This window comes from Lepidothrix coronata, unplaced genomic scaffold (genome assembly GCF_001604755.1).
Source record: "Lepidothrix coronata isolate B3197 unplaced genomic scaffold, Lepidothrix_coronata-1.0 Scaffold229, whole genome shotgun sequence".
Taxonomy (NCBI): domain Eukaryota; kingdom Metazoa; phylum Chordata; class Aves; order Passeriformes; family Pipridae; genus Lepidothrix; species Lepidothrix coronata.
Window position 1 is genome coordinate 458,822 of NW_016690409.1, and position 12,514 is coordinate 471,335.

A 12,514-nucleotide genomic window follows, 5' to 3' on the forward strand; every position below is an offset into this window, starting at 1 on the left:
AGAGCCACGGGACAGGGGGCTGGGGGGTCCTCACCGGCCGTGGCTCGAAGTCCTCCTCCTGCAGGCGCCAGCGCTCGCGGTGGAAGCGGTAGTAGACCAGGTTCTGCTGCATCACGGTGTCGCCCGGGTCGAAGAGCATGTAGCTGGAGACGCTGCGCACCGCGTCCTGCACGTCGTTCACTGCGGGTGACACGAGGGTGACACGGGGGTGACGCCCTGCCCGGGGCCTGCAGCACCCCGGGGTGTCCCCGGGGCAGCCTCCCCGCTCCCTCAGGCACTCACACTTGTAGTAGGCAAACTGCAGGTAGTGGTACATGGTGGCCACGAACTTCTCCACGAAGTAGCCGCCCACGTTGGGGGTGAGCTCGGTCTCGCAGTCCACCTTGCACTGCAGCACGCTCACGAAGTGGTCTGGGGGGAGATGTCAGGCGCTGCACCCCTGAGCACACCCCCGGGGTCTGCCACCCCCCAGCGCCCCAGTACCTGCGATGGCAGGGTAGAAGTCCTTGAACTCCTGCAGCTCGTAGGCGCCCTCACAGCCGGCCAGGCAGTCCTCGTACGCCTTGTAGTACTCGGCCAGCGCCTGCTCCATGTCAGCTGCGCTGCTCCGGAAATCCCCGTTGTTGTACAGTTTCACCGAGCGCACGAATATTGGCTGCCGGGGCCAAGCGGGCACTGCTTAGCAAGGGAGAGCTGCTTCCCTCTGGGTTTGGCAGGACCAGGCATGCACCGAGCCCTGGGGAGCCCCTCACTCGCCCCATCCACTCCTCACCTCGTAGGGCTGAGCCTCCAGGTCAACCAGGTATTCATCCACATCCAGCATCGTCTTGTAGTAGTTCAGGTACCTCAAGGTCATCTCATGCTTGGGGTTCTTCTGCAGGAAGGTGTGAGCAGCAGACACCGCTTTCTCGATCTTATTTGACTAGGGAGAGAGGAAGAGCTGGTGCAGAGACCTGCTGCAGGGCAGCCGGGGCTGACGCTGCGGCCAAAGTGGGCTGAGCACCCAGACGGGGTGCAGGGCACAGGGACAGTCCTTGCAGGGAACAGTCCTTGCAGGGAACAGTCCCGCACCCATGGTGCCAGCCCCGAGCCCAACAGCCCACTGGCAGTGACGATGGACAGACAGGATCTGGGAACATGGACATCACAGGTCACTCCAGCCACACCAACCTGGGGTTGGTGTCCCACACGGAGACAGCTCAGCCCCTCATGGGCCCCCACATCCAGCTGGGAGTGATCCACATGGTGCAGGATGGATCCACGTGGTGTGGGTTTGATCCACACATCTGCTCTTCTCCAGCATTGCCACCAGCCCAGGCTGGCCCCTGCTGCTTTGTGGGCTCTCAGGTTGCAGCTTCAGGGGAGGAAGTTGGCGAGGCTGGGGGGGGGTTGGTGAAAGATCTGACCATGAAGTGGGTTTGGGCCAGAGCAGCAAGAGGAAAAGGCATTAAGGATTGGGACAGGCTGTCCCTCAGCACTGCCAGGTGAGCATTAAAACAGCACCCGCAGGGGCAGGCGGCCAGGGATGGGACCCTGACCAGGGGACTGCCCCCTGCCAGAGCCACTTTAGCCAGCACAGGGTCACCCCGGGGCGATTCCTTATGAAACCTCTCTCCACAAAACCTCCGTCCACGTAACCTCCCTCCATGTCTGCACCGTGGGGCCAAGCAAGTCCTTCTCCCTGAGGGAGCATCCTGACACGTGTCTCACCACAATCACAATGGCACTGAACCACGAGCTTGGGCCCCTCGGCTGGGGCAGCCCCTGTGCCCCCTCCCCAGGCAATGCTCTGCGTGGCCAGGGGGACCCTGGGGAACCAGGGCAGCACAAGGTGGGGTGGGGAGACACAATCACAGGGGCCCCCAGTGCCGGGTGCACCCCTCACGTCCTGCCTGATACGTCCCAGATGACGCTGACGTGCCACGGTGCAGGAGCAGGATGGAGGAGCCAGGGGAGGGTGGGATGCCAGATGGGGAGTGAAGGAAGGGGGGTGCGGGCTGGGAAAGCACCTGAGAGCAGGGTGCAGGATAGAGGGGAGCAGGGTTCAGGGGGTGCAGGATGGGGCAGGGAGGGGTGCAGGGCATGCAGATCAGGGCGTGCAGGCTGACGGTGTAGGATGGGGATGCAGGACGGGGGTGTCGAAGAGGAGGTACAGGATGAGGGGCACAGGCTGAGACCCGGGAAGGGGTGACACAGGAGGCGGTGTGCCCAACCGGGGCAGAGCAGAGAGTGCAGGATGGAGGGGCTAGATCAGAGTGGGGCAGGATGGAGGCAGAGGACCCCCCTCACCCTCGCCCCCCCCACTTGCGCCACTTGCGCCACCTCACCTTGAAGAGCGCGTAGTGCAGGTACTGGTAGGGCTGGCGGCGCTGGAAGTCGCGCAGGGTCTGCGCGGGGGGGTAGCGCAGCTGGAACACGGGCAGCTCGCGCTTGCAGGCGCGCAGGCAGCCGGCGCGGAGCAGCAGCCGCCCGAAGAGCCGCATCTCCCGCTCCCACTCCCACGCGGGGTCCCGCTCCGCGCGGGGCTCCTCGGCGGGGTCCCCCCACCCCGCGGGGGGCTCTCCGGCGCAGCGGCGGTGGCAATGCGCCTCGCTGTCCCGCAGCAGCCGGTGCAGCCGCAGACTCGCCTCCAGCCCCCGCGCGCTCTCCGCCCACTGCGCGTCCGCGTACTGAGCCAGCGCCCGCGCGTAGGCGCCTTGCAGCGGCTCCAGCGCGGCCGCGGGGAACCCGCGCACGCTGTACTGCTCGTACTGCGCCGCGCACAGCCCCGCCGCCAGCACCGGCAGCAGCAGCGCCCGCACCGGACCCGGCACCGGCGCCGCGCCGCCCATCCCCGCCGCCGCCGCCGCTCGCTGCCCGCGCAGCGTCCGCGCACCGCCCCGCGCAGCGCTGCACGCCGGGCCCCGCGCAGGGGGCGGGCGGCGGGGGTGGGCGGTGCGTGGCGGGCGCGCAGGGTCTTAGTGCGGCTCCGCCGGCGCCGGGGGTTGCGCGCAGGGGCTGCGCGGGGCGCGCAGGGGAGGGGCGCGCAGGGGTTGCGCGCAGCGCTCGGGAAGGGGAGTGACCAGCGCTGCGCACCGCGGAGCGAGATGAGCTCGGTAACACGCTGCGCGGGACCTCCCAGGCCTGCGGTGCCCGGAGGTGGCCGCGCTGCTGGCCAATGCCAAGCCTGAGGCCACACGCCCTGCGCTGTGCCAGATCCTGGCCCCAGGGCTGTCCCACGCCAGGCCTCGGCATGGCCACACTGGCCCCGGCCCAAGCCCAGCGCTTTGTCGCCCGCTGGACAGTGGTGCTGAGGGATGTCACAGTGCAGGGCAGGAGCCAGGACGCTGCTGAGGTTTCTCCCTTGGAGCAGAGGCTGTTGGCAGTGCCCAGCACCGCACGTGGCTGCAGTGCCACCATCCCTGCCAGCACTCACTGTCAGAGCCAGGCCCGGCCCCCTGTCAGGACATGGGCAGAGCCCTGAGTCCTCCTGAGCTGCTCCGAGAAGTGCTGAGGTGGCTCAGCCCTGGCGTGGTGTGTTGGGGGGCTTCAGAGCACCCCAGGTCCAGGGTGAGGGAGCCAACGGTGCTTTGCTGGAGCTTTTGCTTTCATCGGCAGTGCTGAGCCTCAGAGGAGCTGGGTTTGGGCTCACACCCTGTTGCATTTCCCACCTGGCACTTGCTGAGGGCTCTTGCCAATGCTTTTGGGGGAACGGGGATGTGTGGGCAACACCTCTCTGTGTGTTGGAGGCTGCGCTTGCCTGGGAAGGACTGTTAGAAGGAGAGTTTCACATTTTTAATTATTGCCATTCAGTCCGCCAGCAGCAGACACATTATTAAAGCATTTAATTCCTTCCATTTACTCTCCCAAACTGCTGGGACTGAGCAGCAGCATCCTGGGCTGAGTGTGATGACCTGGCGGTGGCAGGAGAAGGAAGAGGAAGAAGAGGAGGAGGAAGAGAAGGAGGCGCGGCAGCACTTGGACCTGGGGCCGGGCCCTGCAGCCGCGCAGACGCTCCCCAAAGGCTCCGTCAGCTTTTCCTTCGGAGGAGGAACTGCCCAGGCAAAAAAAAAAAAAAAAAAAAAAAAAAAAAAGAGAGAAAAGAGAGAAAGTTAAAAAAAGAGAGAAAAAAAAGACGGGGAGGAGGGAGAATGGGTAAAAATACGGGGGGGGGGGGGTAAAGGAAAAAAAACGAGGGAAAACAAAAGAGGGGACAAAAATAACCCCTCCCGCCGTGGATCGTTCTCTCCCGCGGTGTCTGTTCCCGGCACTGAGGGGGGAGCGCGGGGGGAGCGCGACGGGGCCCGGACACGTCTACAGAAATTCCAAGAGGGCCGGGCTGGGCGGGCGCAGGGGAAGGGAAGGGAGGGAAAGCAAAGGGAAGGGGCGTCCCGGGCAGGGAAGGGGCGTCCCGGACCCCCCTTCTCCGCCTTCCCCCCGCCGGGCCCTTCCGCCGCCGCAGCCCCAGCGCCATGGCCATGGCCCCGGGCAGCCGCTGCCTCGTCCTCCTCCTCCTCCTGGGCATCCTGGGGGCCCCGGCGCTGGGCAACCCCGGCCCCCTGGAAGACGTGGTGATAGACAGATACTATATCCCCAAAATCTGCCTGCGGGAGGCGCAGATGGGGGATTTCATTCGCTACCACTACAATGGGACCTTTAAAGATGGCAAAAAGTTTGACTCCAGGTATCGCCCGCGGCTCTGTGCCGGCTGCATGCGGGGGGCAGCTGCGGCGGGACCCTGCATGTCTCCCCCAGCCCCCAGCCCGCATCCTGGGGCGGGCGGGCAGCTGCGGGGACCCCGCATGCGTCCCCCAGCCCCGGGACAGGGGCAGCCAGGCCAGGGCAGGCAGCTGCCCGCTCCAGGCAGTGCCCAGGTCCTCCAGCTTTGACCCCAAGGAGGGCTTTTGGTGGGTGCTGGGGTGAGCACATGGACCCGGGGAGCCCTGTACACGTGTCAGCCTGGGGGGCCCGGCCTGGCCTCAAGCAAAGCCTCAATCCAGGCTGCAGCCCCTTCCCCCAGCCCCTGCCTGGGCTGCCCTGCCGTGTCCCCCAGCTCCCCCCAGCCCCTCGGGGAGCCTTGCATGCCCTCAGCTCCACAGTGCCGTGCGGGAGCCTGTCCCGTGCACAGGCAGGATTTGGCCCTAAGTGGGACATTCTGCACTCAGGAACATGTATCTGCTTGTGCTGCACAGGCAGGAAAACACTTAAAGCACTCTGAGACGTGGCAGTGGAGAAACCTTTCATTACCCCAGAGGCTTTGCTCCACTCAGTGTCCCTTGGCCCTGCATCCCTCCTGCTCTGCCCACACTGGCTGGGACCTGAGCCGGGGGCAGCCCCTGGTTTGCAGCACCGTGAGCAGGGGGAGAACCGGGGACACAGAAACAAGGGGATTAAGGATTTCGATTTACCTGAGATGTCTCCACTTACTTCTTGGAGTTTTTCAAGATCTAAAAATAAAAACAAATCTGCAGTTTAAAAATGAGGCCGGGACGTTGTCTTTCCTCCTTGCTGCACAGAGCTCCAATGTGCCATATGCAAAATGGTTTGGAAGCAGCAGGAAGCCTGGGAGCTGCTGGCCTCCAGCCCAGCTCTGTGGGTGAGACCTGGGGAGGCAGCTGATGGGTTCTGGAGGTGCAGGGTCAGGCTGGAGCCCTGACCAGTGCTGCAGGGGGCAGCTGCCCCCCAACAGTGCAGGATTGAGCCCATCAGGATCCGTGTTTTTGAGCTGTGGACTCTGCCTGCAGCACAGAGGCTCATGGGCTGTGGTGGGCTACCTGCACCTCGGGGAGGGGGCAGCCCTGTCCCCCCACTCTCCCCCCCCCCAGCAGCTTTGGGAGCTTCATCCTTTTTTGCACCTCTGACGGGCCTGTCCCTTCGCCCCAGCTATGACCGGGGGGCCACAGTGGCCGGCGTGGTGGGCGTCGGGCGACTGATCACCGGCATGGACCGGGGGCTGCAGGGCATGTGCGTGAACGAGCGGCGTCACCTCATCGTGCCGCCCCACCTGGGCTACGGCAGCATCGGCGTGGGTAAGGGGCCACGGCACGGGGGGATGGAGGGGGCAACCCCCCCTGGGGCCGCTGTCAGCAGGGACAGGGCTCCGGTGCCCACCTGGCAGCTCCACGGCCAGGGCAAGTGGTGCTGAAGCAGGGCTTCCCTGGGAATGAGGGGTCCTGCCCCCAGTCTGGGCTCTGCTGCTTTCCCAGGGGCTGACATGGGTCTCCAGCAGCCCTGAGCAGTGGTGGATCAGGAGGGCTTCAGGGGACAGAGCCTGGGCTTGGTGCTGGTCTCACCTGAGGTGCTCTGTCCTCACTGCCATCTCTTTAGCGGGGCTGATCCCCCCAGATGCCACCCTGTACTTCGACGTGGTCATGCTGGACATCTGGAACAAGAACGACAAGCTGCAGGTCACCACCGTGTCCAAACCCGAGCGCTGCAACCGCACGGTGGAGAACTCGGACTTCGTGCGGTACCACTACAACGGCACCCTGCTGGACGGGACCCCCTTTGACTCCAGGTACAGGGCGCTGCAATGCTCCTGGCCTTGGGGCACGGGGCACTCCCTGCTCTGCTGGTGCAGCTCCATGGCCCCCAGACCAGCCTCTGGCATGGGCACCACTCTGGCTAGGGGTGCTGGTGTGGCCCTGGAGCCATCCCCACCCTCATTTCCCCCACCAGCTACAGCAAGGGCAGCACCTACGACACCTATGTGGGCACTGGGTGGCTGATCAAGGGCATGGACCAGGGCCTGCTGGGCATGTGCGCCGGGGAGAAGAGGAGCATCATCATCCCCCCGTTCCTGGCCTATGGGGAGAAGGGCTATGGTGAGCTAGGCCCCAGCCCCACCCCTTCCTACCGACCCCTTCCCTCCCAGCTCTGCCCAGAGGCCCTGTGGTGCAGCAGGACCCTCGTCTGGGCTGAACCATATCCCCTCCCCAGGGACTGTGATCCCACCGCAGGCATCGCTGGTGTTCAGCGTGCTGCTGGTGGACTTCCACAACCCCAAGGACGGTGTCTTCCTGGAGCACCTGGAGGTGCCGCAGCCCTGCAAGCGCCGGGCTGTGACCGGGGACTTTGTGCGGTACCACTACAACGGGACACTCATGGACGGGACGCTCTTTGACTCCAGGTGTGGGGAGAGCCCCTGATGTCCCCTCCTGCCCCATGGCTGCAGGGAGAGTCTGGAGAACTGGCAGGGAGGAGAGGGTGGTAACGGCATGAAACAGGCTAAAAAGGATAACACCTGTTTGCTGCATCCCTAGGAAGAAGGTTTGCCCCCGCGGGAGCAAGAGAGGCTGGGGGAAGGGGTGCGGGTTGGGGTGCAGGGGTTGGGGGGGGATTGATGGCACCGGGGGCCTCTCTTGCTGCAGCTACTCCCGCAATCAAACCTACAACACCTACATCGGGAAGGGCTACATCATCCCCGGCATGGATCAGGGCCTGCAGGGGGTCTGCGTGGGAGAGCAGCGGCGGGTGGTCGTCCCCCCACACCTGGCCTACGGGGAGAACGGTGCAGGTAAATGTGCAGAGCCCGGGCTCCGAGGGACAGGCACATCACAGGTCATGGGAAGAAGCAGGGAAAGGTTTTACCAGCCTTACAGCACTCCAGCAGCTCTCTCAGCAGCTCTCCTCATCCTCCTCTTCCAGGGGACAAAATTCCCGGCTCAGCCGTGCTCATCTTTGATGTCCACGTCATCGACTTCCACAACCCCGCAGACCCCGTGGAGATCGAGACCGTGTTCCGGCCCGAGGGCTGCAACGTCACCACCCGCGACCGGGACTTCGTGCGCTACCACTACAACTGCTCCCTGCTGGACGGCACCCGGCTCTTCTCCTCGTGCGTGCCCCGAGCTCACCTGTCCTTCCCGGGGCTCAATCCTGGCCGGCGCTGAGCTGGGGTGGGCGGGCACCGGGCAGCACTGGGAGCATCTGCTCTGCAAGGGGCAGCACCGGGGCATCGGCCACAGGGCAACAGGGAGGAGGGTGCAAGGTTTGGAGGCACAGTGGGGTGGACGTGGGGGTGACATGGAGAGTGGGGATCTTTATGGCATGGATGTGGGATTTTAGGGCATGGCGGGATGGAGGGGTTGGGATTTCAGGGTTCCCTACTGGATCCAAGGGGCTTTCTCACCTGCACTGTCTTCTCTGTGCCTCCTGCAGCCACAACTACGAGAAGCCCCAGGAGGTAACCCTGGGGGCCAACAAGGTGATCGAGGGACTGAACAGTGGCCTCCTGGACATGTGTGTGGGGGAGAGGCGGGTGCTCATCATCCCCCCCCACCTGGGCCATGGGGAGAGCGGAGGTAGGGGAGTGTCCACTGATGTGGGCGACACAAACTGGGGGGTTCAGCCTTGCTGAGCCCCCTCAGGGCCCTGTCCTCTCTCACCCTGCTGGGGCTGTGGGGTCAGGGCCGGGGCTTTGCCGTGCTCCCCGCGGTGCTGGAGCCTTCGCTGTGTTTCCAGCCCGGGGGGTGCCCGGCAGTGCCGTGCTGCGCTTCGAGGTGGAGCTGATCTCCATGGAGGAGGGGGTTCCCGAGGGTTACCTCTTCATCTGGCACGGGGAGCCGCCGGCCAACCTCTACGAGCAGATGGACCTCAACAAGGACGGGGAGATCCCCGCTGATGAGGTGAGTGGGCCCAGGGCGCCAAGGGACCCCAGGCTGGTGCTCTGGTCCCTGCTGTCCTTGGCACGGGCTGTGGTTTCTCTGCCCTGCCCGGTGCCGGATGTGCGGAGCCAAGCAGTATCTCTCCCCTCTCCAGTTCTCCACCTTCATCAAGACCCAGGTGGCAGAGGGGAAAGGCCGCCTCATGCCCAGCTCTGACCCAGAAAAAGTCATCGCCGACATGTTCCAGAACCAGGACCGCAACCAGGACGGGAAGATCACGCCCGAGGAGCTGAAGCTGAAGTCAGACGAGGACCAGGAGAAGATTCACGAGGAGCTCTGAGGAGCAGACTCTGCTGTTCCTGGAGACAGGACTCATCCTGGCCGTGCCATGGCCGGTCTCCCATCCCAGCTGCCCAGGGAATCTGCCCCTGCCCCTCCCCAGCCCTGCAGGGGGGCAGATTTTGATTTTCCCCCCTTTCTATTTAACTGAGGGTATTTTGATGTGTTCCTCCTGGGCAGGAAAACTCAACCCCCAGCTAATAAACCCAGGCAAGAAGGTGTCCCCTCCCCGAACCCCTTTGTCCTCCACCAGTGACTGCAGGTCCCGCTCAAGCCCCCTTGCCCACAGGTGCTGCCTTGGGGGGCAGGAGGGATGTGGGGGGGCTTCCCCTCACCTCCACCCCAGCATTTTGTGGTTTAGGGTTGGGGGTGGGGTTTTTTTTATATACACACTTAAAATTCTGTAGAGAGAAGAATTAGAGAAGACTTTTGTGCCGGTCCTGCTCTGTCCTCACTGCCTCCTCCTGGGACAAGAAGCTGGAAGGGGCTCAGGTTCCCAGGGTGAAACCCCAATACTCCACAGGCATCTGCCATTCCAAAAGTCTGGGCCCCCCAAAACTCCAGGGATGAGACCTGGCAAACCCCTCACGAGCTGGGAGAAGGGGAACAGATCCCCTCTTCCTCCAGGCCCTCAGGGAGCAGCATCATCCCCCTCCACATCCTCCCCACCCCCTAGCCCTCAGTGACTGAGACAAATCAGCCCAATTTTGTTTCAATGCCTAAATGCAGGTCATGACCTCGGGGTGCTCAGGTTCTCCAGCTGGGACCAGCAGGCCTCCCAAAACCTCTGCACGTTCTGTCCTGCAGACAGGGATAGAAGAAATGCAGGAACCCACCAGTGCAGAGGGCAGAGTGACCCCCTCAAATGGTGAATCTACCTTGCACCAAATAAATAATTCCTCCTGGTTCCCAAGGAGTTTGCCTGTGTCGGGTTACTTTGCCATGAAACATTCCTGCATGTTGGGGCAGCGGTGCAGGGACCAGCCTTGGCAGTGCCCAGGGGGATTCCAGGCTCCAGCACCTGCTGGGTCCAGTAGGAGAAACCAAAATCCTCTCCTCGGATCCTCCAGCGAAGCTGCTGGAGCTTCAGCTCCAGTGCCCAGTGAGGGCTGGGGGGCTCTGGTGGGATGGAGGGACCCTGATCTGGGGAGCAGAGGCAGCTGCCAGCACCAGCCCTGGGAGCAGAGCAGCTCCAGCCCCTCGGCACCGGGTACAAACCACCTGTGGCCCAGCTTTAGCCAATAACATCTTTATTCCAACAAAGAGAACAGAGTCGGCACTTCCTGAAGTCCCACGTAAACAGAGGGGAGACAGAAACAACAAGGGTTTTTCCTATTGCTGCTCTGAGACCCTGGGATCAGCCTAGGATCAGCCCAGAAGTTTAGGACAGAAACACGGACAGCTAAAATGTTCCTTAAAACCCAAAATGCTGCCGCTGGCCTCTCCTCTCCCACCCCACCCAAACCCCAGCCCCAACCCTGGCAGACAAACTTACTTCTGGGTTTGGGCAGCAGCAGCAGCCGAGTTCTGGGGCCTTCAGGGACGGCTGGAAAAGCTTTTTGTTCACAGTAAGAATTGTATTGGTGCAAGAGGGACGGGGTGGGACCCAAGGCCAGGGAGCTGCAGGTTTCCATGAGGGATGTAGGGCTGGGCAATGTGATGCCTGGCAGGGCCACACAAGCCCAGTGGTGGCACCAGGGCTCAGAAACAGGAAAACAGGACGAGAGAGATTTGTCTTCTTAGTGAGGAACACAGTGACTCTAAAACTTCATCTAAACCGGGTCTGTCCCACAGCAAACCATCTCCATTCCACGCTCAGCTGCTGAAGCAGGTGCAGAACATCTCTTTCTGAAACATGGAACGGTTTGTTGTGGCCTTGGGAGGTAGAGGGCATGAATTCCAAGTGGGATGAAGTCCAAGTTGGATGAAGCCAGTCCAAGAGGGAAGCAGCAGAACCAGGGAGCTGGGGTAAAGGGAATGGAGAAGATTCCTCCATCTCTTCTCTCCCGCTCCAGGGCTGAGGGCATTAGTGAGGTCAGGATGGAGCCCAGCCAGTACCAGCAGATCCCCTCCAGCTCTGTCCCGGGGAGGACACTCCCTGCCCAGTGCCTGCTGCGGGGCCAGAGCTGGGATGCCTCTTCCCAGCTCATGTCTCAGTAAGGATGTACCGGAGAATCCCATTGACCACGTCCAGCGTCTCGTCGCTCTCCAGCACGATGTCATAGGCTTCCAGGTACTTCTCCCTCCGCTCTTCCACCTACAGCACGGCCGTCAGGACAGGGTGGGGAGGAGGGGAAGACTGTGAACACCAACAGCTGAGGGTGGAGATACTGCACCCACAGCCCTTGCTACTGGAAAGGGGATCAATAACCACCCTGACAATGCCCCAGACGCAGCAGGAGCTCAGTACACCCCTCCACATCACTGCCCCTCCCTGCTGCCCCAAAGCTTGGCACCTGGGGAAGGCTGGCAGGGAAACACAACACTGCTCCTCACACCCACCTTGTCATTGAGAAAGCCAATCTTGAGGATATTCTCCACGCTGGGAATGCCATCTGCCATCGTCAGGTCACCCATGGAGTCCCCGAGCAGGATGATGTTCGTCCTCGTGCTCAGCTGCTGGAAGTAATCTGTGCCCTGCAGCACGGTGTTGTTCTTGTTGTAGGTGTGGATGAGGGGTGCCTTGAAGTGCGTGAGGACTCCCTGAGCACACAGGACAGACAGACAGACAGCTCTTAACCCAGTGGTGGCACTGTTAATCGTGTCCCAGCCCTTGGTCCCAGCCCACACCTTTCCCCTCACCACACCAGTGCGGTGCAGAAACTCACGTCATCATCAAAGTCCATGTAGTTGGACACCACGTTGACGTTGGAGTAGAAGACACTGGCCTGGCGGATAATCTCCTCGAGAACGTCACCAACGCCAGCAGAGAAGATGAACAGGGGGACATTGTTCTTGTGCAGCTGATCAAAGAATTCCTTGAAGCCATCCCTAGAGCAGGAGTGTCCATTGCATGGGGTTGTGTTACCAGCTCCCAGCACAGTGCCTGGTGTTCTGGGCTGGCAGCGTGCCCAGCCCAGCTCTCGTTTCTGTCCAGCACTTCCCAAACAGAAACACACAGGTGAGCTCTGCAAACAGCACGAGCTCTCTGTGGCACCAGCATTCCTGTGGCCTTCCCTGTGCAGAACCCCGGAGAGCTCTGGGCGTAGTGGTCGGGCGGGTGCTCACGGGAATATGGAGCACTCCAGCCCTTTGCCTGGCACCTGCTGATCACACCCCCTGCTCAGCGGGGGCACAGGGCACTGCCAGGAACCACGTGGGAGATGTGCAACAGGTTGGACTGGTTGGGAGGACAATCAGGCCAACCTGTGACAGCCTCAGTCTGCCAGGACACAATTCCATGCAGAAGGGGAACTTGGGCTCATGAAAACCCAGACATACGGTGTCATCTCCTCCCTGAGCCTGGGAGGTCAGTCAAAGCCCAGCTCCCTGAGCCAGCCTTAGGGCCATCGCTGCCAGGGCAGCTGTAGCAGCAAGTTTTAGAGCAAAGTTTTTGTGCTGTGGGTGAAATCTGCTGCTGAGCCAAGGGC

The 12,514-nt window shown here is 62.4% G+C and overlaps 3 protein-coding genes across 4 annotated transcripts in view; 1 reads left to right on the forward strand and 2 right to left on the reverse strand.

The window, feature by feature from the left end:
- Positions 1 to 2,831, reverse strand: part of P3H4 (prolyl 3-hydroxylase family member 4 (non-enzymatic)) — a 4,138-nt gene extending 1,307 nt beyond the window's left edge. Inside the window, exons 1-5 of the mRNA XM_017834061.1 lie at positions 2,328 to 2,831; positions 773 to 922; positions 484 to 655; positions 283 to 411; positions 35 to 180 (exon numbers count right to left, since the gene is read on the reverse strand). Coding sequence (XP_017689550.1) covers positions 35 to 180; positions 283 to 411; positions 484 to 655; positions 773 to 922; positions 2,328 to 2,831 — 1,101 coding nt within the window. The remainder of the gene's footprint in view (positions 1 to 34; positions 181 to 282; positions 412 to 483; positions 656 to 772; positions 923 to 2,327) is intronic.
- The window catches only part of NT5C3B (5'-nucleotidase, cytosolic IIIB), a 22,334-nt gene that overhangs the window by 7,503 nt on the left and 2,317 nt on the right, over positions 1 to 12,514 (reverse strand). Inside the window, exons 6-8 of one of the 2 annotated variants that reach the window (XM_017834170.1) lie at positions 11,753 to 11,915; positions 11,427 to 11,627; positions 10,171 to 11,181 (exon numbers count right to left, since the gene is read on the reverse strand). In XM_017834170.1, coding sequence (XP_017689659.1) covers positions 11,071 to 11,181; positions 11,427 to 11,627; positions 11,753 to 11,915 — 475 coding nt within the window. In that variant the 3' untranslated portion in view covers positions 10,171 to 11,070. Of the gene's footprint in view, positions 1 to 10,170; positions 11,182 to 11,426; positions 11,628 to 11,752; positions 11,916 to 12,514 lie in introns of those variants that run through there. The other variant, XM_017834171.1, reaches the window with a different exon arrangement.
- On the forward strand, positions 4,452 to 9,779 carry FKBP10 (FK506 binding protein 10). The gene is made up of 10 exons (XM_017834169.1): positions 4,452 to 4,663; positions 5,863 to 6,008; positions 6,307 to 6,496; positions 6,658 to 6,803; positions 6,919 to 7,108; positions 7,350 to 7,495; positions 7,627 to 7,816; positions 8,140 to 8,282; positions 8,443 to 8,606; positions 8,740 to 9,779. The coding sequence occupies exons 1-10, from the start codon at positions 4,452 to 4,454 to the stop codon at positions 8,923 to 8,925; spliced, it is 1,713 nt and encodes a 570-aa protein (XP_017689658.1). The 3' UTR covers positions 8,926 to 9,779.

Bases quoted from the DNA above. Each gene is read 5' to 3' on its own strand.
- FKBP10 (XM_017834169.1), top strand. From the start codon at position 4,452: ATGGCCATGGCCCCGGGCAGCCGCTGCCTCGTCCTCCTCCTCCTCCTG. The intron at 6,497-6,657 runs GTACAGGGCGCT...TTCCCCCACCAG, and splicing joins GGGACCCCCTTTGACTCCAG to CTACAGCAAGGGCAGCACCT. The intron at 6,804-6,918 runs GTGAGCTAGGCC...TCCCCTCCCCAG, and splicing joins CTATGGGGAGAAGGGCTATG to GGACTGTGATCCCACCGCAG.